This window comes from Sphaeroforma arctica (genome assembly GCF_001186125.1).
Source record: "Sphaeroforma arctica JP610 unplaced genomic scaffold supercont1.522, whole genome shotgun sequence".
NCBI classification, from domain to species: domain Eukaryota; class Ichthyosporea; order Ichthyophonida; genus Sphaeroforma; species Sphaeroforma arctica.
Window position 1 is genome coordinate 36,820 of NW_014040036.1, and position 22,418 is coordinate 59,237.

Here is a 22,418-nt window from a genome sequence, read left to right on the forward strand (position 1 = left end):
GTGTAGTGTGTGTGTGTGTGTGTGTGTGTGTGTGTGTGTGTAAATCTATCTATCCATCTGTTTATGTATGTATGGAATATAAGTATCTATTTATCAGTTATCAGATATCTAATATTTTTTATTTATCAGTTATCAGATATCTAATATCTGATATCTATCCATCTGTCCGTTTTTTAATCTATCTACCTTAAACCCACTGGATTTGGGGGATTTGATTCAATCCATACACTAGAGAAATTACTGAGAACATTTAGTTTTATTTTGCAAATATATTTCTGAGCACCCCCGTCAGTGTCACTACACACCTTCGGGGAGTTTGATGAAGTCAGTCTACTATAAACTTTCACTGATGATAGCATGACATTAAATACTTGTGTTTCCACACACAAGTCGTGCCAAAAATCAACACCTATGGAGACTTTGACCAAATTAATCTACTAAAAATACTCAATGTTAGTTTGTGATTCGAACTCACAACGGTCATTCTTACACGCGATTACGCTCATGCCAAGACCAAACAACTTTAGGGAACCAGGTTCTGTGTTGCGCCACGTGTTTGCACCATCACAGCCTACGCCCCAACTCACACGTCAAATTTCACTGTGAACTAATGAATATGTTTCTGACGCGTGCCCATAGGCATCTGCCTTGCACCCGTATGTGTATTGTAGACTTGCTTGTGGTGCGTGCTTGTGGTTGTACGGTGATCTTCTAGTACTCGGCAGCTGGGTGCGACAAAGCTATGCCCCGGGTTTATCCAATGATGTGTAGGCGGGATCTTAACAATATGAACAGCGGAGTCACTGTACAGACTTGTGGCTCTGACTGTATATAGAAACTAGGACTGCACAATGCCTTCCCTGTCTCAACAGGCCATTTAATTAGTGTGTGGTCACTTCGGCCAACTGCAGGAGCAAACCAATGCGGAAGAGATGCAATATCTGGATATGGTACGGAATATAATCGCCAACGGTGCACTAAGAGGCGATCGCACAGGAACTGGTACCCTTTCCAGTATGTAAAATATCGGAAGAGTTGTGTAGGACGGATTTAGTTCCATATGATAATTTACTGCATCGCATGGTTTTCGGTAAAAGGCGCTCTCAGAGGCAAAATCAATGCTCAGCAACTGGAATGGCAATTTTTTCCAGCCACATTGTTGGAACAAAATTATCATATCTGGATCGAGTTTTTGGACTGTTAGAATTGTGTATGTGGTCGCGTAGGCGTTCACTTCATGGTGTGTTTCAATTTGAGTTTTCCAATGCACTAATCGAGGCATATCTATTCTCCCTGCGCCTGCGTACACACAGTCTTCGGGGCACAGATGAGATACTCGTGTAGAGATGGGGCGTTCCCATTGCTTACCACTAAGCGCGTGTTCTGGAGGGGAGTGGCTGAGGAACTGCTATGGTTTGTCAGCGGCGACACCAATGCGAAGACTCTGCAAGACAAGGTACGCGCTGAAATAATCCACAATTGATTCGCTTGTGCACCAGAACAAAGGCGATTATATTATAGCTTTAGCCGTAGTTTCATGATTCACGCTTGTGAAGAATACCCAGTCAATGATTGTAGTCTTGGGCTGTCTACCCAGTTAACCATTTATATATCAGTGTTTAAGCTTGTCTGTTGGGAGAGGTTTTTAATTATCAAACGTTTTATCTGTTACAGAATATTCACATCTGGGATGGGAATGCGTCCCGCGATTTTCTGGATAAACGGGGTCTGGCGCATAGAGAGGTATGTAATGTGAATACGGTGAAGTGGCAATACAACTCGATTTTAGCCAAACATATCCCGCACGCTTGCAGCAAGCGGTCGCATACGCTTCTTCACTGGAAATTCTGAGTCACCGAAGATAGTATAAGTATATTTTGATGCTGTATCCTCCCTGCATATCTCGCACAATTTTAGTAATCCGTTGCACAAGCCTACACGCAAGAAAGTCACCGTTTCCCAAGATAATATAGCGTAGCGCAGCAGTGCGTGTGTGGGGCCATAATCGTGTTCTTTGCTTTCTATGCCTTTGAGTATTTGTTGTGTGCGGTCGTCGGTCGACCGCTCGTGTGCGAGTGCATGTTTATTCGTAAGCGATCCGGATTGATGGTTGGCAGCCGAGTATCTCTCAAGACACCAATTTATAAAGACACAGTCAAAAACTGGAAATAATATACATTAATGTAGTAGCATATGTATGTGGCCGTGACCGTGTGCTTTTTGTGTGCGATCTTGGTCGATCACTCCTGTGCGAGTGGATGTATATCCGTAAACGATTCGTCTCAATGGATGGCAGCCGAGTAAAGTGTCAGATGTGATCATAGATGCTACCTCGGATTGATTTTGATAGTATGTTTGAGAGCAACATGGAAGTCTCCTGCCCACATGACGTTAAGATTAATTTGAGAATATCGAGGTGTATAGAAGCACACCCTGGGACACTATTGCTCACATTCCAGAGGTAAGCAAATATCCTTCGCTTGTGGCTGATGGGCCCTATTCATACGTATTGTAGCATCAGCACTGTACACGCATTGATTGCGAGCACCCAAGAAAATATGACATTCAAGGCACTGTTGTCTCAACGCATAAGAAAAAAATCCTCTACTTACCTTTACTCAAAGTGTACTTATCTGAATAACTGCTGTACCTGTAGGTTGGTGATCTGGGGCCCGTCTACGGCTTTCAATGGCGACACTTTGGCGCCGGCTACGTTGACATGCATACGGACTACACAGGGAAGGGCAAAGATCAATTGGCAGATGTGATCCACAAGATTAAACATACACCGAATGACCGTAGGATAATCATCAGTGCCTGGAACCCATGCGGTACGGTAGCGTATTTGGGCATTGCGTTGAAGCACGAGCTGATTGGGTTAGGGATTTCGGGTTTTTAGTGTGATTGTGGAGTATGCTAAGCCTTACAACTACTATTTGTAGAGAATCATGTGTGTGTATTTAGGCTCTTATTCGTGTTTTTGTCATTCTCCCTTTTTTTTGGTACATAGTTTGAAATGGTCCCCTGTGCACTTCTCATTGCTCGCAGAATCAGGCTATGAAAACACGCATCAAAAAGACACATGTCTGTCGATTCAAACACCCTTCATGTAGTAAATTCTCTAATGTTAATTGCAGATTGTAATTCCAGACATCTAATAGTTCACTGTTGTATATTGCTGATCTGTACAGTTTATGTGTCAGACATGTTGATTCACATTCTCATCCATAAGTAGACCATTTGACCCGTGCGAAAGCTTTTCGCATACTAATCCACAGTATTAATCGCTCCCGTCCATGGTAGACCTGGATGATATGGCGCTGCCACCGTGCCATCTGATGTGCCAATTCTTTGTGGCCAATGGAGAGCTCTCATTGCAGATGTATCAGGTAACTACAGGGTTAAGATTCACGGTTTTTAGTTTACGGTTTATGTTTCGACATATGTTGTGGATGTGGTATACATCTTTCGATACCCGTGTATGGCTTTGGTATTGATCTTATCATGGCGTCTATTGTTTTCGAGATTGACACCTTGCTTCGTGTTTGTTGCGTTGTTGAATGCGTTTTACTTCTTCGGTGTCGCGTATTGTTCAGCGATAGAGATGTGTTCCTATTAGCAGTGCAGCCTTGTACACTTGCGGCTAGCTTTAGCCTGGGGTATACTTGTTGCGTAGCAGTCTGGTTTTAATAGACTGTGGTGCACTTTAAAATAGTTATCACAATCCCACGCAGATAATTAAATATGGCGCGAATGGTGCGGTTCGTTTCAAAGGCCACACCCAATATCTCACCGCTCAATTTTTCGAAGAAAGAAAGTTGAATGCCAATGTGTATTTTATGACTATACAAACTTGGTTGCTGCAACGTATTGTATTAATGTGGTCGCCAGTATGTAACGTACCCGACAGCAACTTCTGACACAAGACCATACATTAGTTAAGGGGTTTTTTATTTGTACAATTACGTAGATATGCAGTTTTTTCCCGTGTTTCTCAAGGTCAATTCTGATATGTGCAATTTGCCTATTGTTACCGTCTCGCGGAAATGGGTGAATATCTGTATATTTACCAATTGCAATCAGAGGAGAAAATCCTCTCTGTTTAACAACGTATTGTATTAGGCGTGTGTATGCCGTTTTATTTTGCGGTTTCCAGTTTTATTTTGCGGTTTCCAAGGTAAATTAGGATATGCCCATCTTGCCCAATGCTGCCGTAGATCCGATGTACACATCCTACCGTGTGGTACATTTACAAATTGCAATTTTAAACAGGGACTTAGGTATTTTTTTTCTGTTTAGTTCCAAATTACAAATTGACTGATGAAATCATAACCGTCCCTCAAGTCAGGTTATATGTAGCAGTAGAGGTCTTGCTGACGTAATGTAGCCATGCTGAAATACCGCGCAACTTTCAATAGATTTGTACTACCCTCTCTTAAGTGAAGTCTTAAGTAGAAGGGAGGGTATCGCTCGTAACATCTTCGTTGTTTTATGTGACTTTGTTGTAGCAGGTATTATCCAGATTGGCGCGTGTGTACACTGTAGTTATGGCTGTGCTCTGTCACGCGGGATCTATTTAACAATATAAATCGAGAGAATTGGTTTAACTATATTGATCGAGTGTGTCATGTTATTTCAAGTTTATCAACCGAGGGTGCGGAATTGGTTTAATCATACTTATTGAGGGTAAGGAAATATTTTAACTATATTATTGGAGTGTCAAGAATTAATTTGTTTATATTAGTCGAGTGTGTGGAATTAATTTAATTATACTAGTTGAGTGTGTATATCGGTTTAATTATATTAAACGAGTGTGTGATTAGTTTAATCTCTAATTAATCGCGTGTATAATTAGTTTAATTATATTAATTGAGTATGTCGAATTAGTTTAATTATATTAAACGAGTTTGTGATTTATTTTATTTTATTAGTCGAGTATGTGGAAACAGTTTAATTTTATTAGTGTCGATTTAATTTAGATTAAACGAGTGTGTGAATAATTTAGTGATATCAATCGAGTGTGTGGAATTATTTTAATTATATTAATCGATTGTGTTCCTCCATAACCTGCAGAGATCCGCCGATATGGGCCTTGGTGTTCCATTCAACATCGCATCGTATGCATTGCTGCTTGCGATGGTCGCCCATGTCACAGGGGTATGTATGATATGACTTCTAGACCAATACAAACGTGTCTGTGGTTAGATATTTATGACACGCCGTCTTGTGTCACAAAATATCATTCTACTGTACTTGCCGGTGTTTTATTTTGTTGTTGCGGCCGATCTTTGTCGTGCGATGTGTTTACAGAATTATGTACGCGGCCTGGATATTGACCTATTCACACTGCTGTAAACCTCTAAAGCCTTAAACCCTAAACCTACAATCATATTGGCATGTGTAGTCACTGTATTGTGCAATGCTGGCGAAGCGATGCTATCGGACGTTGTCACCGGTTTGTGTGACAGGGTTTAGGGGTGACGTGACATGACTTTAATGATGTCACCCCGTATCTCCCGGTGCCGTGTGACAGCGGTTAGCGGTTTATGGTTTTTGTGTTTAGGGTTTAGGTTTATCATGTGATCGCACAAACTAGCTGACTTGTTTGTGAGCGTTGGGCTCAGTACAGTTGGGTGTCATGATATTAATGACGCCACTCCGTGTATTCTCGTAAGTTCGTAAGTTTCGTGGCGTGGGGCTATCGATATCGTCGTCCATTGTCACAGTGGTGTTTGATGAATTATTGCTCCGTGCGAAAGCAGACTCAAGTAGCAAATTGTATTCCGATGTGGGTACAAAGGGGTGGAGAGAAACTCGAGTTTGCTTGCTTTCCCCATGCAGGCTACCTAAACTAGAACATTACTATTAGCTTTCTATTCTAAGTTAGATATTTCTTCGAGTATATGGCGGTTTATTCGGTGTTGGTTGTGTTTCTCATTCGACAAGGCTATACAGCATACATCAGTCTCAATTCGTGTCGATGTAAGCATCCCCAACTGGTGTCTGTGCCGTCTGAGTGTTGCATGTACGACTGTTTACTCTACCTTTAACCTTAAGAGCTGTAATGCAAGTAGCACACATGTTTCAATATGCGTATGGCATCGGAATTCCCAAAGTATCATCACTAGCGCCACTGGTAGATGAGTTAGACCGGGTAATTATCAACGCAATATGTACTCATTTATGTCTTCCTAACAATCGGCTGCATGTCACTGTATCGTTGCTATTCTGCTACCAAGAAATACGAATACGTATGGCTTATTAAAAGCTGAGAAACAAACTGAGAAGCATGTGTGTGATGACACCGATAAGCCTGACAGCGCTTGTATTCGCCATCGGGATACCAGCGGAGACCATTTTTTTTTATATTCAGTGTCCTGTTTACACAAATCGATCTCTTCCCAACCTACTCTTCACAGCTCAAAGCGGGCGATTTTGTGCACACCATTGGCGATGCACACGTGTACTGCAACCACGTGGATGCCCTCAAGGAACAGCTCGGACGCACACCAACGGTGTTTCCCAAGTTAAGAATCAAACGAACCGTAACAGACATAGACGATTTCAGATTTGATGATTTCGAATTGGTCGACTACAAACCGCAGAAGACCATCAAGATGCAGATGGCTGTGTAGGCTGCACAGTCCGACGAGCAGTTTAAAGACCCAGACAAACAAAATATTTAAACAATAGGAAATTTAAGCCGATTTTCCGAAATGAGATTAAAGCGCAATTCTACTAATTGTGCAAAAGAAATTAAGGACGAATTTTACGGCATAATTCAATAATAGCAGTATTTAAATGAAAATCGATATGCACAAGGGGTGTGGAGAGATGGGTGCTCGCTGTTTTTTGTCTGTCAAGCTTAATAGTACATCAAAATGGAAACTGACAAGACATTGTTGCTTTGACACCAATTGGAATACGCACAAAAACCATAATTTGTCTGTCGTGCTCTAACACCAATTGGAATACGCACAAAAACCATAATTTGTCTGTCGTGCTCTAACACCAATTGGAATACGCACAAAAACCATAATTTGTCTGTCGTGCTCTAACACCAATAGGAACTGATAGATCAGTTTTACACTAATTAGAATACTCACAAGACCTATTCTAATACTCGCAAAAACCAAAATATGAGAAAATAGAGTTTTTGTACCGATTGTGATACAAGCATCAAAATATGAGAAAATTGGTTTTATACTCTGATACTCGAAAAAAATTGAATATGATCTACACCAATTATAATACAAGGATCAACCCTGTTCAGTATCAACCAACTGGTCCTGTTGTAATGGTATAAGCTGAATTCCCGACCACTCACTTGGCTCCATCACAGGTTCAATCTCCACTTCAGGTATAATGTATATGTCATCATTATCCAGGTCAGTCTCACGTCTGGATTGACATTGTAGCCAACTGTCCTCCCTACTGGGAATTGCTTCATCTAAAGCTGGTGTTTCTTCACGTAACGACTCACTCATAAACAGTGGTCTATCCCACGCCTCATCTAAAGTACCATGGGTGGACTCATCTGTTGACTCGTCTGGGTCTTGTGAAGGCATGCACGGTGGGGCCCCACACTAGCCGTCGTATCACTGAGCGTATTGCCCGGCTTCTTGACGCTATCTAACACGATATCTGTGAGCGTCGCAAAATCTTCTGTTACTTCAGTAAAGGGTTCTTGATCACCACAAGTATGTGCAACTCTATTTTGTATGTGTATCAGTAAAACTCAACAGTAGCAATACTAACAGTACAATCTGAACTTACACAGGGATATGTACCTACCTGTGACTGACTCGCATCATCTACTTCCTATTCTTCCAGTACTGGTTCCCGCGCAGCCATCGTTCGTCTAAAACTCTCCCGAAGAGTTCCTCTTGATCGTACTTCCCTCGTTTCTCGTAGATAAATTCTTAACGCATCACCACACTCTGTGTCATTGACTACTTCTGAAGCTGCCCGTGATTGAGCTCGGGTAACAACAGCCATACATGGTACCACAGGGCCAGGGAGGCTTCTAATTCAATATGGACGCCCAGCAAAGTGAATTCTGCGCCAGAAAGGAAGCGGCATACACTGTATCGGTTCAATACAATCACTTCGTAGAAGACCAATTAATGTACACCAGGTTGGGGCTCGTAGCGGATGTTCATTGTAACCAATACATGTACCCCTAATAGGAGGAACAATTATTGGTATATCTACAGGCATACTGTAATACTTGGAGAGCCACGTAGCACCAGTCCATACAGGAACCACAACAATGGCTTTTGCATCCGCAAGTGAACTAGGACAGTTGAGAAACTTCATAATGAGATCCCACGGAGAACACACCCGACAGAATACATGTTCGAAGAGTGTGAAAAGGCATCTCCACCCCAGATTCCACCACCTGGTTCGTCAGAAGCCTAGTACAACATCTGCTTGTTCTTACTATTCGCAGATAAATCCATCTGCACCCCTGATCACTTTTTTATAGTACGTGTAAACATTTAGAATTCAATCGCTGAGTAAGTTTGATCTGATTAACCCTATACTATAACCATAAACACCACCTTAAGAATAACAACTTCAATGGCGTCAGTTCCAAGTCTAGAACATGATAATTGTCCATAAAATTAGGCAGCTTCGACGAGTAGAACTCCACAGAAAATCCGTAATTCGTGTCATATAGAGCCAGCCCATTTCATTTATTCCATACCGCTGGGGCCATAATCAAGTGTACATGCATGAGCTCTAAGGACAGCTCCTTACTTTTCTTAGTTCGAATAGTCTGAGTTTTCCATGTCAAAAGCGGCTCAGTATGCGGAACGTTATGCTGTTCTAGATACTGGATAAGTCTATCCTTAGCATTACTACACTCTTTCTGGGCATGTCGGAATGCTTCAGAGAGTGCCTGCTTTATAAGCTGCTGCCGATCCATTTCCTCTTGCCATCACTCTTAGTCTCCTCCATATGAAGCACTTCCTTAGGTGCTCTTCTAACCATTAATGTAGCTCTTCATGTTGTTCCCAAGAATAAAGTCATATATCACTAGTTAATAGCCACATGCATCTATTTTTAAGCTACTTGACATTTTTAAGTTCTTGTCGAAGTGAACACCCTCCCTAGTCTGGTTGGTTAATGGCACCAATGATTGGCTCAAGCATGATATACTGCATGACCACTATGCCAGCTTGCAAACGAACGTTAACAGTTCGTCTTTGTTCGCCGGTAGGCCTATGCTCGCAATATCTTGCATGCGTTCGTCATCTATTGTGACGAAGCCATCATACCACAACCGACTATAAAAATTCTTTCAGCACATGCATAGGATATGCAATCTGCGTCTTAGCTGCATTAAAATTCGTCTCGGAACATTCAGCTGAATTCACCAGTTGCCAAATTGCACGCCAATGGGCCTTATCCACAGCAATCTCAACATCCGTCATATCCTCAAAGTCTGTCAACGCAGGGAACCCGGTTATATAGACTTCTCATGATGTTCATGCAGTTGTTTTTTTACTAGGAGCATCAGCTGCTTATTTTCATTTACATTTGTCGTACACGTAACGCCATCGTGAACAAAGAAGATAAAGCCTTCCACATCACAGTAGTTGTACCTCATTTCATTGCCTATATTGTGCAGGTACTACCGCTAGACCAACGCCGACACCAATACGTTCATACACCTGGCCATCTCTACCAAGGAAACGAGCATTGTGGCGGTCTTCTTCCGCTATAGTACATTGGGTTAAGCCATTCGCATCATCTGTGATAGTCGAACGCCATGCTATACAGATTGGACGTCGCAAATATTCTTAACTCGGCATATTAGCCATATCACAAATGCTCCACTGATCAAGACCAATGTATGCTTGACACATGCGGTAATCCTCGACATTCTTCTTAGGTGCAGTTTTCACCTTCTCAGCCAGTGTAAATGGTGCAAACCAACCTCCTTCGTCTTTACATTTCCTGACGACCCCATGTTTAATCTCAGCCTCGCATTTCCGTTGTTCAATACCAATCTTTACAGAATTTTTAGTCTTACAGCACTTCGCGCTGGAATAGCATCTGGTCGAGTTGGAGTCCTGAAGCCACGTCCTCTCGAAGACGTAGGTTTTGTCTTATCATATGCGCAGCGATTCCACAGTGCTTTCATAATGTCCAATTCATCCTATGGTACATGAATACTTACCGCTATATGATCTTAGGTAAGTGATGTCATAAAAGTAAACCAGTATATCTTCTTCTTTGAATGGAAGTATTTCCATGTTGTATATAGTCTCAGGTACCTTATATATCGAAAAGACCACTGTACTGGGGACCTTTGCTGTCAGACGAAAAGCTGATGGGTCACTTGTCTGATCCCACATTGGTTCTAATAGATTGTTACTCTGGGCGATAATTCCCGGAATTGTACCTATTCACATTAGCACTTTCCACACCTTATTTGCTGTTAAACTGATAAGCTTCCTGTGTTTCAATATTATTTTTTAGCAATTATAAATGAAACTTCCACCGTAAACTGTGGCGAAACTCTCACTGTACCATCATAAGCTCGTAGCCTTTCCCTAGGAATCTCTATCTGTTCAAGAGACTTTTTGAAACACGGACTGATATAGTATATATGGCATAGAACCTGAATCACAGTAAAGCAAAATATCAGGCTCGCCTATATGCACACGTTCTGCAGGTCCTTCTATAGATAGTCGCTTATCATGGTGTGTACCACCAGTGCCAGACGCTGCTGCTACCGAAGCATTTTTGATAGCTTGTGGGCAATCGGCACAGGAATTGCTACCTCCTTAATGTATGTGCAACACCACTTCTACCAGGTGAACGAAAGGCCCTTTTTTTACCCAGAGAATGAGAACGATCGTCACGCTGTGGTGTGCGACCTCTCTTCTCACCACGGTCACCATCACAATCCTTATTCCCCAAAAAACGAGGCACGACCGAATGCACTGATCGTTCACGGCGACTACGATCTTTATCTCGTTCCCTTCCACGATCAGCATATGTTTGACTTTTTATACTTACGATCTCTGCCCTCACAACGCAAAGAAATGATAAAGGCCAGAGATGCATATGCACCAATGGTTGCACATATCATAACCAACAAAGAATTTGTCTCTGAATACCGGAAAGTTATCCAACTTTTATTGCTCTCTAGTATGCCTGGTATCATCGTTCGCTTTCTAAGATGCTGCCCTCAGCGCATCCCCGCGCTTCTTGGCTAGCTCACTGAAGCTCCCATCGCTTGATTCATATATTCCTTGGTACGTCGAAAAACGCTGTTTATCTGTAGAAGGGGTCCTTCCAACCGCATTGGACGATGGGAGTCTTGAAGATACACCATTTTCTGGCTTCTTTGGTCCAGGCGTCGGTGTCTTAATGTATGCGGACTCATGTGTGGATAAGGCTGATACACCTGTTTGGACAAAATCAGCACTGTCAATATTCTGCTCAGATACAACTACAGTTCGGTACACAGAGCAGGATGGTCAAATGACAGGTGTCATGAGGTGTCAAATAAGTTCACTGAAGTAGGTCATGCATTTATGACTTACGTGTGACTACATATGCATAGGAGATGTACATATAAAACCCTCCGTAGAGGTGTAAATAAAGTCACTCTCCGCTCAGTGTATTATGGTTTTATATGTTTAAGCAGGTTATGGGCCTATTACCATATAAATAACCTAACAAATACAGAACGCGAGTATAGTCAACATATCCCATTCGACGTATACAGAGACCATCGACGACATTCTTGATCGCAAGGTACCAAAATCACGCGTATATATACAATAACATACCGTCATGGGTATTGTAGAAATCTTTACCATCCCCGACTCCTACTCTTCTCTTGAAGAAACACACGAGTTTGCTGTCAGAAATTGGCCGGGTTGTCCTCGATACGCGACTCTTAACCAAGCCAATAAATCACTACACAGCATTCATAACCTATGTCAGGAGTTCGGGTACAACCCAATCGGTATATCAGTATCAACTGGTCGTCTCCTAGCACACCTATCCTGCTCAAGAGCGACAATCGCCCTTATTCGAGCTCGTGCAGACGCCAACGAAGACGAGGCCAGAGAGTTAATAGACGAAGAGTACGCGCTCAATCAAAAACGTGATGCACGTGTCCAGACAAAACGCAAACTCGACGTACTCAACGTGCGCTACTCTAGTACAAAGGAGAAACTCGCAAGATGCGAAGCTGAACTCAACAATACACGGGCTCAACTCCACGAAGCAGAGATATATATAGGCACATACAAGAAACCAAATCTCCGTGCTGCTGAACTCCAAGGCGAAGTGCATGGCTTACGTGCGGCGCTCAGTGAGGCCCAACGACCACAATAACAATCTCAACATGGACAACAGAGCCAACAGAGCTAACAGAGCTCCCAAATCTATTGCTGAGCGTTATGGAATCACTCCCATAGAGCTTGCACTCGATATTCGGGATACACCAAAATACAAAGATGATTACAATGGTGAGATACTCTAGGGTTGGCAAAACTTCGGCAACTGGATCACTGGGTTACGATGGAGTTAGAACACTTTGGTGTACTCCATCGCTGTCTTCCAATGTGCAACGAACGCAACGCAGAAGGGGGACCAGACCCAGCAGCAGACTCGAAAAGTCGCCGTATACTCGTACATTCTATCAGCGAACCCCTGCTCAACTCGGTGTACAAAAATTACACGATAAAAGCACCACACGTCTTCGTTGATTACATTTGTGTCACCGCCAATACTGGCAGTCATGGAAAATTCTGTGGCGCACAGCAGAACCTCACCAGCTTTAAGTCAACGGGCTCGTCTGATACATCGCTACAAGCTTTGGAGGTGATTTGCCAACACTTGGTCGATGTCGGTGAGAACATCCCAGACAGGTATCTGAAATGTGCCTTACTCTATATTCTCGACAACAACTACAAATCACTCCGTGCGGACATATTCAATCACAATCTGGATGTCCTCACGATCGGCGAGGTCTATAAAAAGGTGCTCAAGTTTGCAGGTAAAACCCAACTCGATTCTTCGACGCCAGCATCTGGTCTAATGGTTATCAAACCCCCTGCTGAACGCATGTCAAATCCACAAACAAGGATGCCAGTAATGGTCACCAGAATACTTCCACTCAACGACGCAAACGTCCCAACTGTCCTCTCTGTGGCAAGGCAGAACACAGCATCTTCGGGTGCCCTGATTCAACCTGCCGTCGTTGCGGTTCAACTGACCATAAGGGAAATGAATATCCTATCGACCGTTCTACACTATCATGCTCCAAATGCGACAAAGGGGGCCACAATGATACAGCATGCGTGTCTAAGTGAAGCCACGGGGTTCCTCGAGGCGACATCAGCACCAGGTACGATATGAATACGAATACTCCCAAGGACACTGATAAGCATACTTTTAAGGACACATATAGTCCTACAGAACTCAACAGGCATAATCCCAAGGAACCATATATTTCCAACAAAGCGGACACAGACACAGTCACAGAACGCTATCGCATACAAAGTGCAATATACCAAGATGGGCCCACAGCACCATTATACTTAGCCGAGTCTCTCACTGTTTCAGGCGATATGATTCATATAAATAACACTCCCAATGGTGTTACATATATCCAACACGGCAACTTCATAGTTGAATTTCCGGACAAGTCTCAAATTACGCTGCACGAACGAGGCACGCTTCCGAGATTAGGCCAAGTACTTATCATGCCACAAGCAACCCAAAACAAAATACCTGTCCGATTAATGCAACGCAACGGTTTCGACGTCAACTTCCCCGCGCAAGCAAACGATACGTTACATACAGAGTGACACATCACAGATCCAACAGGCCGGAAGCATACCATCCCAGACGTGAGCGGACAATACAAGATTTCTGCCTGTCCAGCCCGCACCCTAGTCGAATGGCAAGACATTCTCGGTCACACCCACCCACGCAAAACAAGGCCAACCCTTACGCAAAACAGCATCGATATTTATGTAGCTAAAAGTGAGAACATAACCCTGATTTCTTTCAAAAACACGTCGTCGAACCATTCGGCGCAGTAGATATTGATTTATTTGCCTGTGCAAACAATGCATAAGTTGCTAACTATTGCGGTTTAGAGGAGGGTGCACCACTTCACGATGCCTATGCATAGTCCTAGAACCTAGTGAAAGTCCATCTATATGGGAACATACCGTTCACCAAAAAGCATTGGTTTGCCACACTCAACAAACTGGAAGCAGAAACCGGCATAGTTACTGTCGTATTTCCCTTAGCTCCCAAGAACAAGTGCTACCAATGAACACTGAAATAGCTACACTCGCATGTGGAAGTTGTACACACGACACCTACTATATTTTTTCGTATTGGCTCTGAAGTGGTTGGTCAACCGAGTGGAGATACATATGTGTTGCCCGTTTAGGTAATGCCAAACACGCCGTACCTACGACAGCTAATCTGCTCACGGCCCAAGATGACGTCCTCGCACACCCTACTGATGAGTGCTTTTGCTCTAACTGTGTATCCTGCAAGATGCGTCGTCGGCCCATTTCAAACAGACTCAAGGATCCTGAGACTCGGCCACCACCGGGTACTGTGTTTCATGTTGACCTCGAAACTGGCTTGACACCCTCAGCAACAGGCTGCACTTCTAACATCAAATACGTTGATGTCAACAGTATAATGCTCTTTCTTACCCACTCAAATCCAAGGATGAAGCCGCTAATATACTCAACATGTTTTATGCCAGGCTCGGAAACGAAAAACTCGCAAAGCTTGAGGAGTTGAAGTACGATAGAGGAGGAGTTCGTCTTTAAAGAATTCAAGGCAATCAATACTGTGGAAAACGTCAAAGTCCTATACACACCTACTGACTCGCCAGCACTTATGGTTCGGTGGAGCGTATGAATGGGATAATCGCGTACTTAATGCGTGGCTTTCTAGACCATTCCGGTCAGCCTGAAGAGATGTGGCCAGAGGCAATACGCCATGCAACACTATTACACAAAATATCAGTCGGAACGATCGGAATCCTGATAGTAAAATTGCTTGGGAGATCTTCTACGGCGAAAAACTCGTCAAACGACCCAAACACATGCACGTATATGGCTGCCAAGTGGCCTTCATCAACCAGGACCCCGAGAACAAACTCGACGACAGAGCCACACTTGGGGTGTATTTGGGTCACGACACTGACTCCAAGTATTTTGATGAGAGTATGATTCCCAGCGCCAAGTCGGGCCGTTTGTGCCACTCTAGAGATGTCAAGTTAAGCGAACGCGTCTTTCCATTTGGTCCAAAGTTGGGATAACACCCCTACCTTGCTTTACAACACTAGGGGACGACATAGCAACTATACGAAAACTAACACTGGCAATCACTGCAACAAAGCCAAATACCACCAACACTACCCCACCTTCCACCCAGGCTACCGACAACGATATACAGGGGAGATTCGGACGGCATCTAGTACTAGTTATGATGCCGACTCTGCTATTAGCTGTACAGATACCGATTCAGGCATAGATCCGGGGGAGTCCTCGCGCACTATATTTGATAGTAAAGCAAGCTCCAGTAATTCAGGGGAGGATCCATCTGTTGACACTGAGAGCACCAGCCCAACGAGCGCGAGCAACACACTGAGCAAGATACTGACTCGACAACAAATGTGAAGACTAAAACTATGGAAGACAGACAGTCACAATGCCAACCTTCAATCACACATCATAAAATATACAACGTCGAGAACGCTATGCGGGTTAATGTTGAAACTACGTACGACCACTGTTGTGCTAAATGAGCCTGACTTACCAACTAACATGCGTATGACCCGTACACGTGCCCGACAAATGAATGACCATAAAAAAGCAGTAGCCGACCAGCTCGACAGTATCCACAGTGCCACTAGTCCGACAGAAAGACGTGTGCGCTGGTCGACCGACATTGAGGATTCTGGGTTTACTGCCGAAAATATGACAACGATCACCGATGGCATTGTTCCTTTGAATACGTCTGGAAAGAAACTTCATCTCAAGGCCAAGCACGCCAGTTCACTTCAACATCTACGTCGCGCGAAACGACAGAACAAGGCAGACAAAGCCTTCCGCAGGGCTGCTATAAAACACGCCCTCTATAAAATATGCCCGCTCCAGCACAAACAAAGCCATCAAATCTCTATTTCAGCAAACACCATAACTCGCGCCCCGAGGCCGAACCACCCGACGACATACCAATACAAATCAACCCGACGCCACCACCATCATCCGGAGCCACAAACACTAACACCAAGCAAGATGGAATTATCGAAGAGCTATATAGGATATGCGCAGCAATTTACGTCAACCCACTCACCCCTAAATCCATCAAAGAAGCTCTCCGTGACGATGATACTGCTCTGTGGCACGAAGCAATACAACATAAGTTAGGCAGTCATAATAAGTCGGGCACCTACTACTTGCTCAAACCGGACGAAATGCCAGATGACGCCTTCAATATAACTAGCAAGTGGGTTTTCAAAGTAAAAATGATCGACGGGCTGGTGGATACAAAGCACGATTATGTGCACGTGGCTTCACGCAAAAACAGGGCGTTAACTACGACGAGACATTTGCTCTTACGTGCTCACACGAGACACTCAGGACGGCGTTTAAGCGGTGTCTGCACCATAAGGGTGACATGTCCAACAAATGGACGTTGATACTGCTTACTGTATGCTGACCTCGACGAACCAATTTATATGCGTCCGCCGAAAGGTTTAGCGGCGTTGGCCTCCCAGATGATTCAATCTTGGCCTTGAAGAAGAGCCTATACGACTTAAGAAAGTCAGGAAGTGCATCTGATCCTTGCATGTTCAAACCTCTCGTGCATTGTCTTACTATACGTTGACGATATTATTGTTTGCGGCAAGCGAGAAAGCGATGTACAACACTCTAAGGCCCCCCCAGCTATGGCTAAATGGACTAAGGATGCTGCGGAAAAGAAGGCGGAAAGTGCAAGTACTTCTTCTGGAAGTGGGGGAGCGATTGGTAGTGTAACTAAGTTTGTTGCACCCATACAGGAGTGACGGGGCAGCGTTATCAACGGTGGGGTAGATGGGTGTAGTACTAGGTTTTATGTCGATACTGGAGCAACACCTTCGCTGATAATCAAATCGTTGGCAGAACCCACTAACCTTACAATATCAGCATATAAAAGGGAGACCCTCAAAGGTGTAGATGGCATGGGGCAGTTAACGCCTATGGGAGAAGTTTATGCACGTATTCAGATGTTGACATGGAAAGGTGTCACGAAGGAGGAAGGTCTGGTACTTTAGGTTGTTGAAGAATTCCCCATGAACTGTAATGTTTTGGTAGGATATTTCATTTTACAAAAATTGCAATGGAATTTAGTATGGAAGAGTAGACAACTAGTACTCGTACCAATGACGGATCTAATGGAGGCAGCAACAGAGTTACAGGAATGTGCAATTTTGGGTGCTGTTACTCCGGAAAAGGAGGAAGAGGAAATTCCAGAGTTCATAAAATTAATGAGTAAAAGGGTGAACAGCAGAGTCAAGACTTACAGAGACTCTATGAAAAGTACTGTGAGGCTGAGTGGGTGACGTTGGACAAGGAGTATGAGGTTTGGTCTAAAGACAAAGATCCAGACTTAGACACTTTTGGTATCATATAATTGGGAGAGACAGCAGGTATTAAAAAACAGGAGGTGGAACAACTCATCAAGGACATAGAGAGTGTGTCTTATGATTCAGAACACCCGTATTTTATTGATCTGCCTAATCTAAAATTGTATGAAGAGGATGGTGCTGTTCCACAGTACAGTAGTTAGCATGATAAAGATGAGCGCAAGTTGGCAGCACTGGAGGTGGAAGTCAAGGTGTGGTTATCAGCTGGAATTTTAGAACCTATAGCTAAGTCAGAGTGGTGCTCCGCGCCGCATATGGTGTATAAGACACCAGGGGTTGAACCCGTCACTGTCGACGATTGGCGATGTTGTATTAATCTTAAGCGGGTTAATGGGCAGTTGCGAGCAGTGCCATTCTATATCCCTACTGAAAGGGATATCTGGCTCAAATCAAAGAAAAAAAAACCTATATTACCTCATGTGACCTAGGACAAGGTTTTTACCAGTTCCGCATCGCTAAAAAGTCCAGGAAGTACCTCAGCTTTATTACGCCCTTTGACCGTTTTGCCTTCGTAGGAATGCCGTTTGGCTTGAAGGAAGCCTCTTGGCGATGTCAGCAGGGCTTGGGGGAAGTTTTTTCAGGCCTGAAAGATATAATAGGGTGCACTGATGATATAGCTTTTGCGCACGCTGACGCAAAGGAGCATTGGGATTGTCTCCGTTCCTTTGTGAGCCGTTGTGTCCGATATCGCCTGCAGCTAAGAATATTCAAGTGTGCTTTTGCGCAGTATCACAAGCCGGTGGTAATCATTGGTCATTTGGTGGACTTCAGAGGATCCACTATTGATCCTATACGTATGCAAGCATTGGTCTCTTTAGCCCAGCCGGCCAGTAAGGACTTGTTAAAGTCCTGGTACCATACGGCAGGGTGGTGGTCGGACTACATTCCGAACTTTGCACGCTTGTTGGCCCCATTGTCTCGTCTTCTTAAGGATGATGCTGTCTTTACGTGGGGGTTTGTGGAACGAGCTGCTTTCGTCCAAGTGGGTGAAGCTCTTAGGTCGTGTGCGGTCTTGGTGGAACCTCGGCCGGAGAAATAGCTAGTGCTCTTTGCGGATGCTTGTGAAGGCGTTGATGTCCGAGGAGTACTTGCTGTTCTGCAGGATGTCTGCTATTTGCCAGTGAATTTTTTTTTTTGCTTCGCGGTATGATGCAGCCCAAAGAAATTATGATATTACAGATAAAGAAGCTCTGGCTGTGGTCTACGGGTTTTGGAAGTGTTCTCGGATCTTGCGGCGGGCTCTGTTGCCGATCTGGGTCCAAACGGACCACTTGCCCCTTGTTTCGATGTTTATAAAGCCAAGGGAGTCGTTCGCTGACGATGTTCGTGGTCGTCGCATGGGTCGTAACTATGATGTTGTTCGTGACTATGATGTCCGGAATACACATGTAGCCGATGTTGTGAATCCTGTTGCCGTTGTCTTGTCCCGACTGTGTGTTCAAATTGACCCCATCATTCGAGTCAAGAACCACCATAATATGCTGCTAGTAACTTTTAGTGATCCTTTGGTCCGCATGCTAGACACTCAAGAATATCAGCTGGCATCGCCGTACTTAAGGAAAGCTGAAAAATTGTGGGGTCCGCATTCGACGGATTGCTTTGCTACTACAGGCACTAATTACTGCCGTACTACTGTTCGCCTTCTCTTGATGGTGGCGTCTTCAGTCGCTTTTGGGGGGATCCGACAGTGAACTGGTTTATAAACCCCACATGGACACTTTTGCAGGCTGTCTGTGCTAAGGTGGATGCGGATGGGGCGCGGTGTACGGTGTGTTGGTTTGCCCCTATTGGCCCAAGACGGTGTGGTATTCTGCTATGGTTTCTCCTCATGCTGATGATCCCATTATTGTGCCACGAGTGCATGGGGTATTCAACAGGCATGGTAGGGTGGAAGCTGGCCCTCCGCTTTTCGTCACGCTTTGTAGGCTGGGGCCACGTAATTTTGTGGTTTCCCCTGGGGTCTGGGCCCAGTGTGAGCAGTTGTCACTAATGTCGGATACTGTGAGTGTTCCGCAAGCACCGGTAGCACTGCGTGCTTCACCTCATGTGGTGTTTACACCGACGGAGAGTACCAAACCGGTGCGGTGTTGGGCGTTTCCAAACGTGGCGGCCGCATACATTGGGTCGTGTGTGTCGATGCCTAAGTTGTCGACCACTGTTCTCGAGCGAGCTGCCTTTCGCAAGTACGTTTCTACTCAAGGGGTGTTGGCCAATGTACTTACTCGAGCGGGGCGTGTGAAAGCTTCATAATTGGAAACTACAGTAGTGGATTTGGTGCCATCTGGGGTGACGGTGGGTGAGCAACTCGGGTATCCGGTCCAGTTGAGTGATGACCTTGGGCAGGCGGGTGTTGGTCAGGCTGTAGCGTCTGATCCTGTACTTCCTTCTACACACTTGTTGCTGGAGGCATCTCCTGCAGAGGTCTCCTTGGTTGGTGAAGTAGGGAAGCCTACTGTGCCTGTAGTCGAGGGTGATAGCATACTGTTGTCTGTGGGTAAACGTGTGAGTAAAGATCTCGAGACTTCGTCGCATATGGGGGGCGGTCCAGGGGAGTTGGCCCTCGCACCGCCTAGGAAGCGTCGTCGTGCAGCGCCTTTGGCAGTTGAAGCGTGGCCTATTTTGGAGGCATGTCCATCGCGCTCTCTATGGGGTGTCCATTTCACAGGTCCTCAATTAGTTAAAAGGCTCTTCAGTACGTGCATGTCACTTATGCACATGCCGCACAGTCCAGGCTTCAGCACGTGGTGCATGATGTCATTGGATGGACTGGGTTGCGACCTCAGATTGTAATAGCCGGGCCTCCACATTAGACTATGTTATAAACGTACTCTTAGGCAGTACGAGGAACTTAAGTTTCCTAAATGGGTTTTAACGGTTTTATCAATTAATACCTTTTCCATTTTACATATCAGATATTTGGACAAGGCCATTGAAAGGCCCCAGTAAAATACCAATCATAAGATTTGGTCTAGTTCTATTAATAGAACTATATATGTATTTTCCAAATCTTTTTATATCTGAATACTTCGGTAGCGAGATGGCTCAACCGAATATAGGTTTCTAGGGACTATTAGCATTACCTAGTTTAACCTCCGTTCAGCCAACCAGATGTGCCAGTCTTATGAAGGCTATGTCGGTAATTTTTGATAAGTGGCAAGATATTGGTTAATGCAATAACTATGGACATCAAGAGTATCTTTTTCTTTTTACTTTTCTTTTTTTTTAAAGACAGGATTTTATGAGTCTCTCGGATTCGCCCCTACGAAACATACCATAGTTCCTAATAGAGCGACAACGAAGCACTAAATAAAATCCCTTCGGCGAACACAGTACTGGGAGGATTAAATTTTGGGCAATGTCTCAGCCTCACAATCCCCGAGAGTATTGCTGTTTTCACGAGGCATACCTAACTTTACTACAAGACTCATTCCGTTTATTTATTTCGAATTTAACTATACTTAGACTTAACCTAAGCATTTAATTACTCTAAGGCGTTAATATCGCCTTGATAGACCGAAACTTACACATTATAAAGTTAGCAAAGGAATTAATTACTTGACTACTTAAACGTAAAGGTAGATAACTACCACGAAATTTTTCTTAAGCACAGTCATTCCTTAAGAGAATAAGACAGAAGTCATAAGTTAAGATTTTGACAAAGAAAGACAATGCGCCTAAAAAGAAAAGCAAGGCCGAATGTAAAAAGATTGAAAAAGAAGCTGCTAGAAGCAAACCACAGCTGCTGCCGATACGTCTAATTGCACCGTAGCCGAAGCACTTGTCTCCGACAATAATAGTCAGGACAATGCCTCGGATAAGGATTTAGCCACTCCGATTAAGAAAACTACTCCTACAGATAGAGCCCGAGGGCCAACTATTGCCTCAACTTCGAAGCTTGCATTTACGAAGCCAAGAAATGAGACAAGGGACACATCTCAAGACGCCCCAACTAATTCTTCTGACGAAACTCAGAAAGAAAAGTCCCCAATTATAGGGGTCAAAGACGATTTTCAGAAGGTACCTATACCGGAACCAGAAGAGGAGGCAAGCTCAAGTGGCAAACCCGATTCTACGTCCGAGACCACTGAACCAACGCGCATAAGTAAGCTAATTACTGAAAACACTGATCTTAAGAATCAGTTAGCCGCACTTATAAAAGGGATGACAGTTGAACATGTAGATCGAATGTATAGATCAGGAAAACATACACAGCACTTACGCGAGCATGTTTCTCCGGGCACTACTGAAGCCCTAGAGAAGTGGACAGAACGTCGACTGGCAATTACGCCCGAAAAGCGTAAAGGCCTGAGCGCTACACCTATGACAGATGAGCCTGATGTGCTCAGCATATCTATACCTTACGGGGTACTACCACCAGAACTTCAGGCTAATTACTCGTCTGTTGTAACACCCGGCCATGGGTCGCCCGTCCTTGAGGGTATTATAGACCCAGAGGCAGGTAAAAATACTCCGCCACCTTTGCCCAACTGGGATGACAATCGTCGGAAACCAGTTAAGACTGGGTATGTTATCCAGACGCATGAATCACTCAAGATTATAATACCAACTACTATCCGAGGAACAAAGCACCAAAAGGCCTCGACCATGGACTTTACAAGGGGTAATAAACACTCCCGTAAACGTGTTAACGATGTCGAATTTAATCGCTTCGACCGCACCGCATTACACCAGCCCGCAGAGAATTTACACTATGACG

At 44.2% G+C, this 22,418-nt stretch overlaps 5 protein-coding genes across 5 annotated transcripts in view; 4 read left to right on the forward strand and 1 right to left on the reverse strand.

Annotated features, from left to right (window-relative positions):
* The window catches only part of SARC_06953 (thymidylate synthase), a 7,687-nt gene extending 926 nt beyond the window's left edge, over nucleotides 1-6,761 (forward strand). Inside the window, exons 2-8 of the mRNA XM_014299131.1 lie at nucleotides 912-1,014; nucleotides 1,314-1,456; nucleotides 1,675-1,743; nucleotides 2,657-2,831; nucleotides 3,304-3,389; nucleotides 5,074-5,157; nucleotides 6,420-6,761. Coding sequence (XP_014154606.1) covers nucleotides 912-1,014; nucleotides 1,314-1,456; nucleotides 1,675-1,743; nucleotides 2,657-2,831; nucleotides 3,304-3,389; nucleotides 5,074-5,157; nucleotides 6,420-6,635 — 876 coding nt within the window. The 3' untranslated portion in view covers nucleotides 6,636-6,761. The remainder of the gene's footprint in view (nucleotides 1-911; nucleotides 1,015-1,313; nucleotides 1,457-1,674; nucleotides 1,744-2,656; nucleotides 2,832-3,303; nucleotides 3,390-5,073; nucleotides 5,158-6,419) is intronic.
* Nucleotides 6,762-7,259: 498 nt separating this feature from the next.
* On the reverse strand, nucleotides 7,260-7,568 carry SARC_06954 (hypothetical protein; the record flags this gene model as incomplete). Its single annotated transcript, XM_014299132.1, has 1 exon — nucleotides 7,260-7,568. One exon carries the CDS (start codon nucleotides 7,566-7,568, stop codon nucleotides 7,260-7,262), a length of 309 nt encoding a protein of 102 aa, XP_014154607.1.
* A 4,249-nt stretch (nucleotides 7,569-11,817) lies between these two features.
* Nucleotides 11,818-12,366, forward strand: SARC_06955 (hypothetical protein; the record flags this gene model as incomplete). Its single annotated transcript, XM_014299133.1, has 1 exon — nucleotides 11,818-12,366. One exon carries the CDS (start codon nucleotides 11,818-11,820, stop codon nucleotides 12,364-12,366), a length of 549 nt encoding a protein of 182 aa, XP_014154608.1.
* Nucleotides 12,367-12,552: 186 nt separating this feature from the next.
* Nucleotides 12,553-13,392, forward strand: SARC_06956 (hypothetical protein; the record flags this gene model as incomplete). Its single annotated transcript, XM_014299134.1, has 1 exon — nucleotides 12,553-13,392. One exon carries the CDS (start codon nucleotides 12,553-12,555, stop codon nucleotides 13,390-13,392), a length of 840 nt encoding a protein of 279 aa, XP_014154609.1.
* Nucleotides 13,393-19,516: 6,124 nt separating this feature from the next.
* Nucleotides 19,517-20,491, forward strand: SARC_06957 (hypothetical protein; the record flags this gene model as incomplete). Its single annotated transcript, XM_014299135.1, has 2 exons — nucleotides 19,517-19,934; nucleotides 19,965-20,491. 2 exons carry the CDS (start codon nucleotides 19,517-19,519, stop codon nucleotides 20,489-20,491), a joined length of 945 nt encoding a protein of 314 aa, XP_014154610.1.
* Between the last annotated feature and the right edge of the window lie 1,927 nt (nucleotides 20,492-22,418).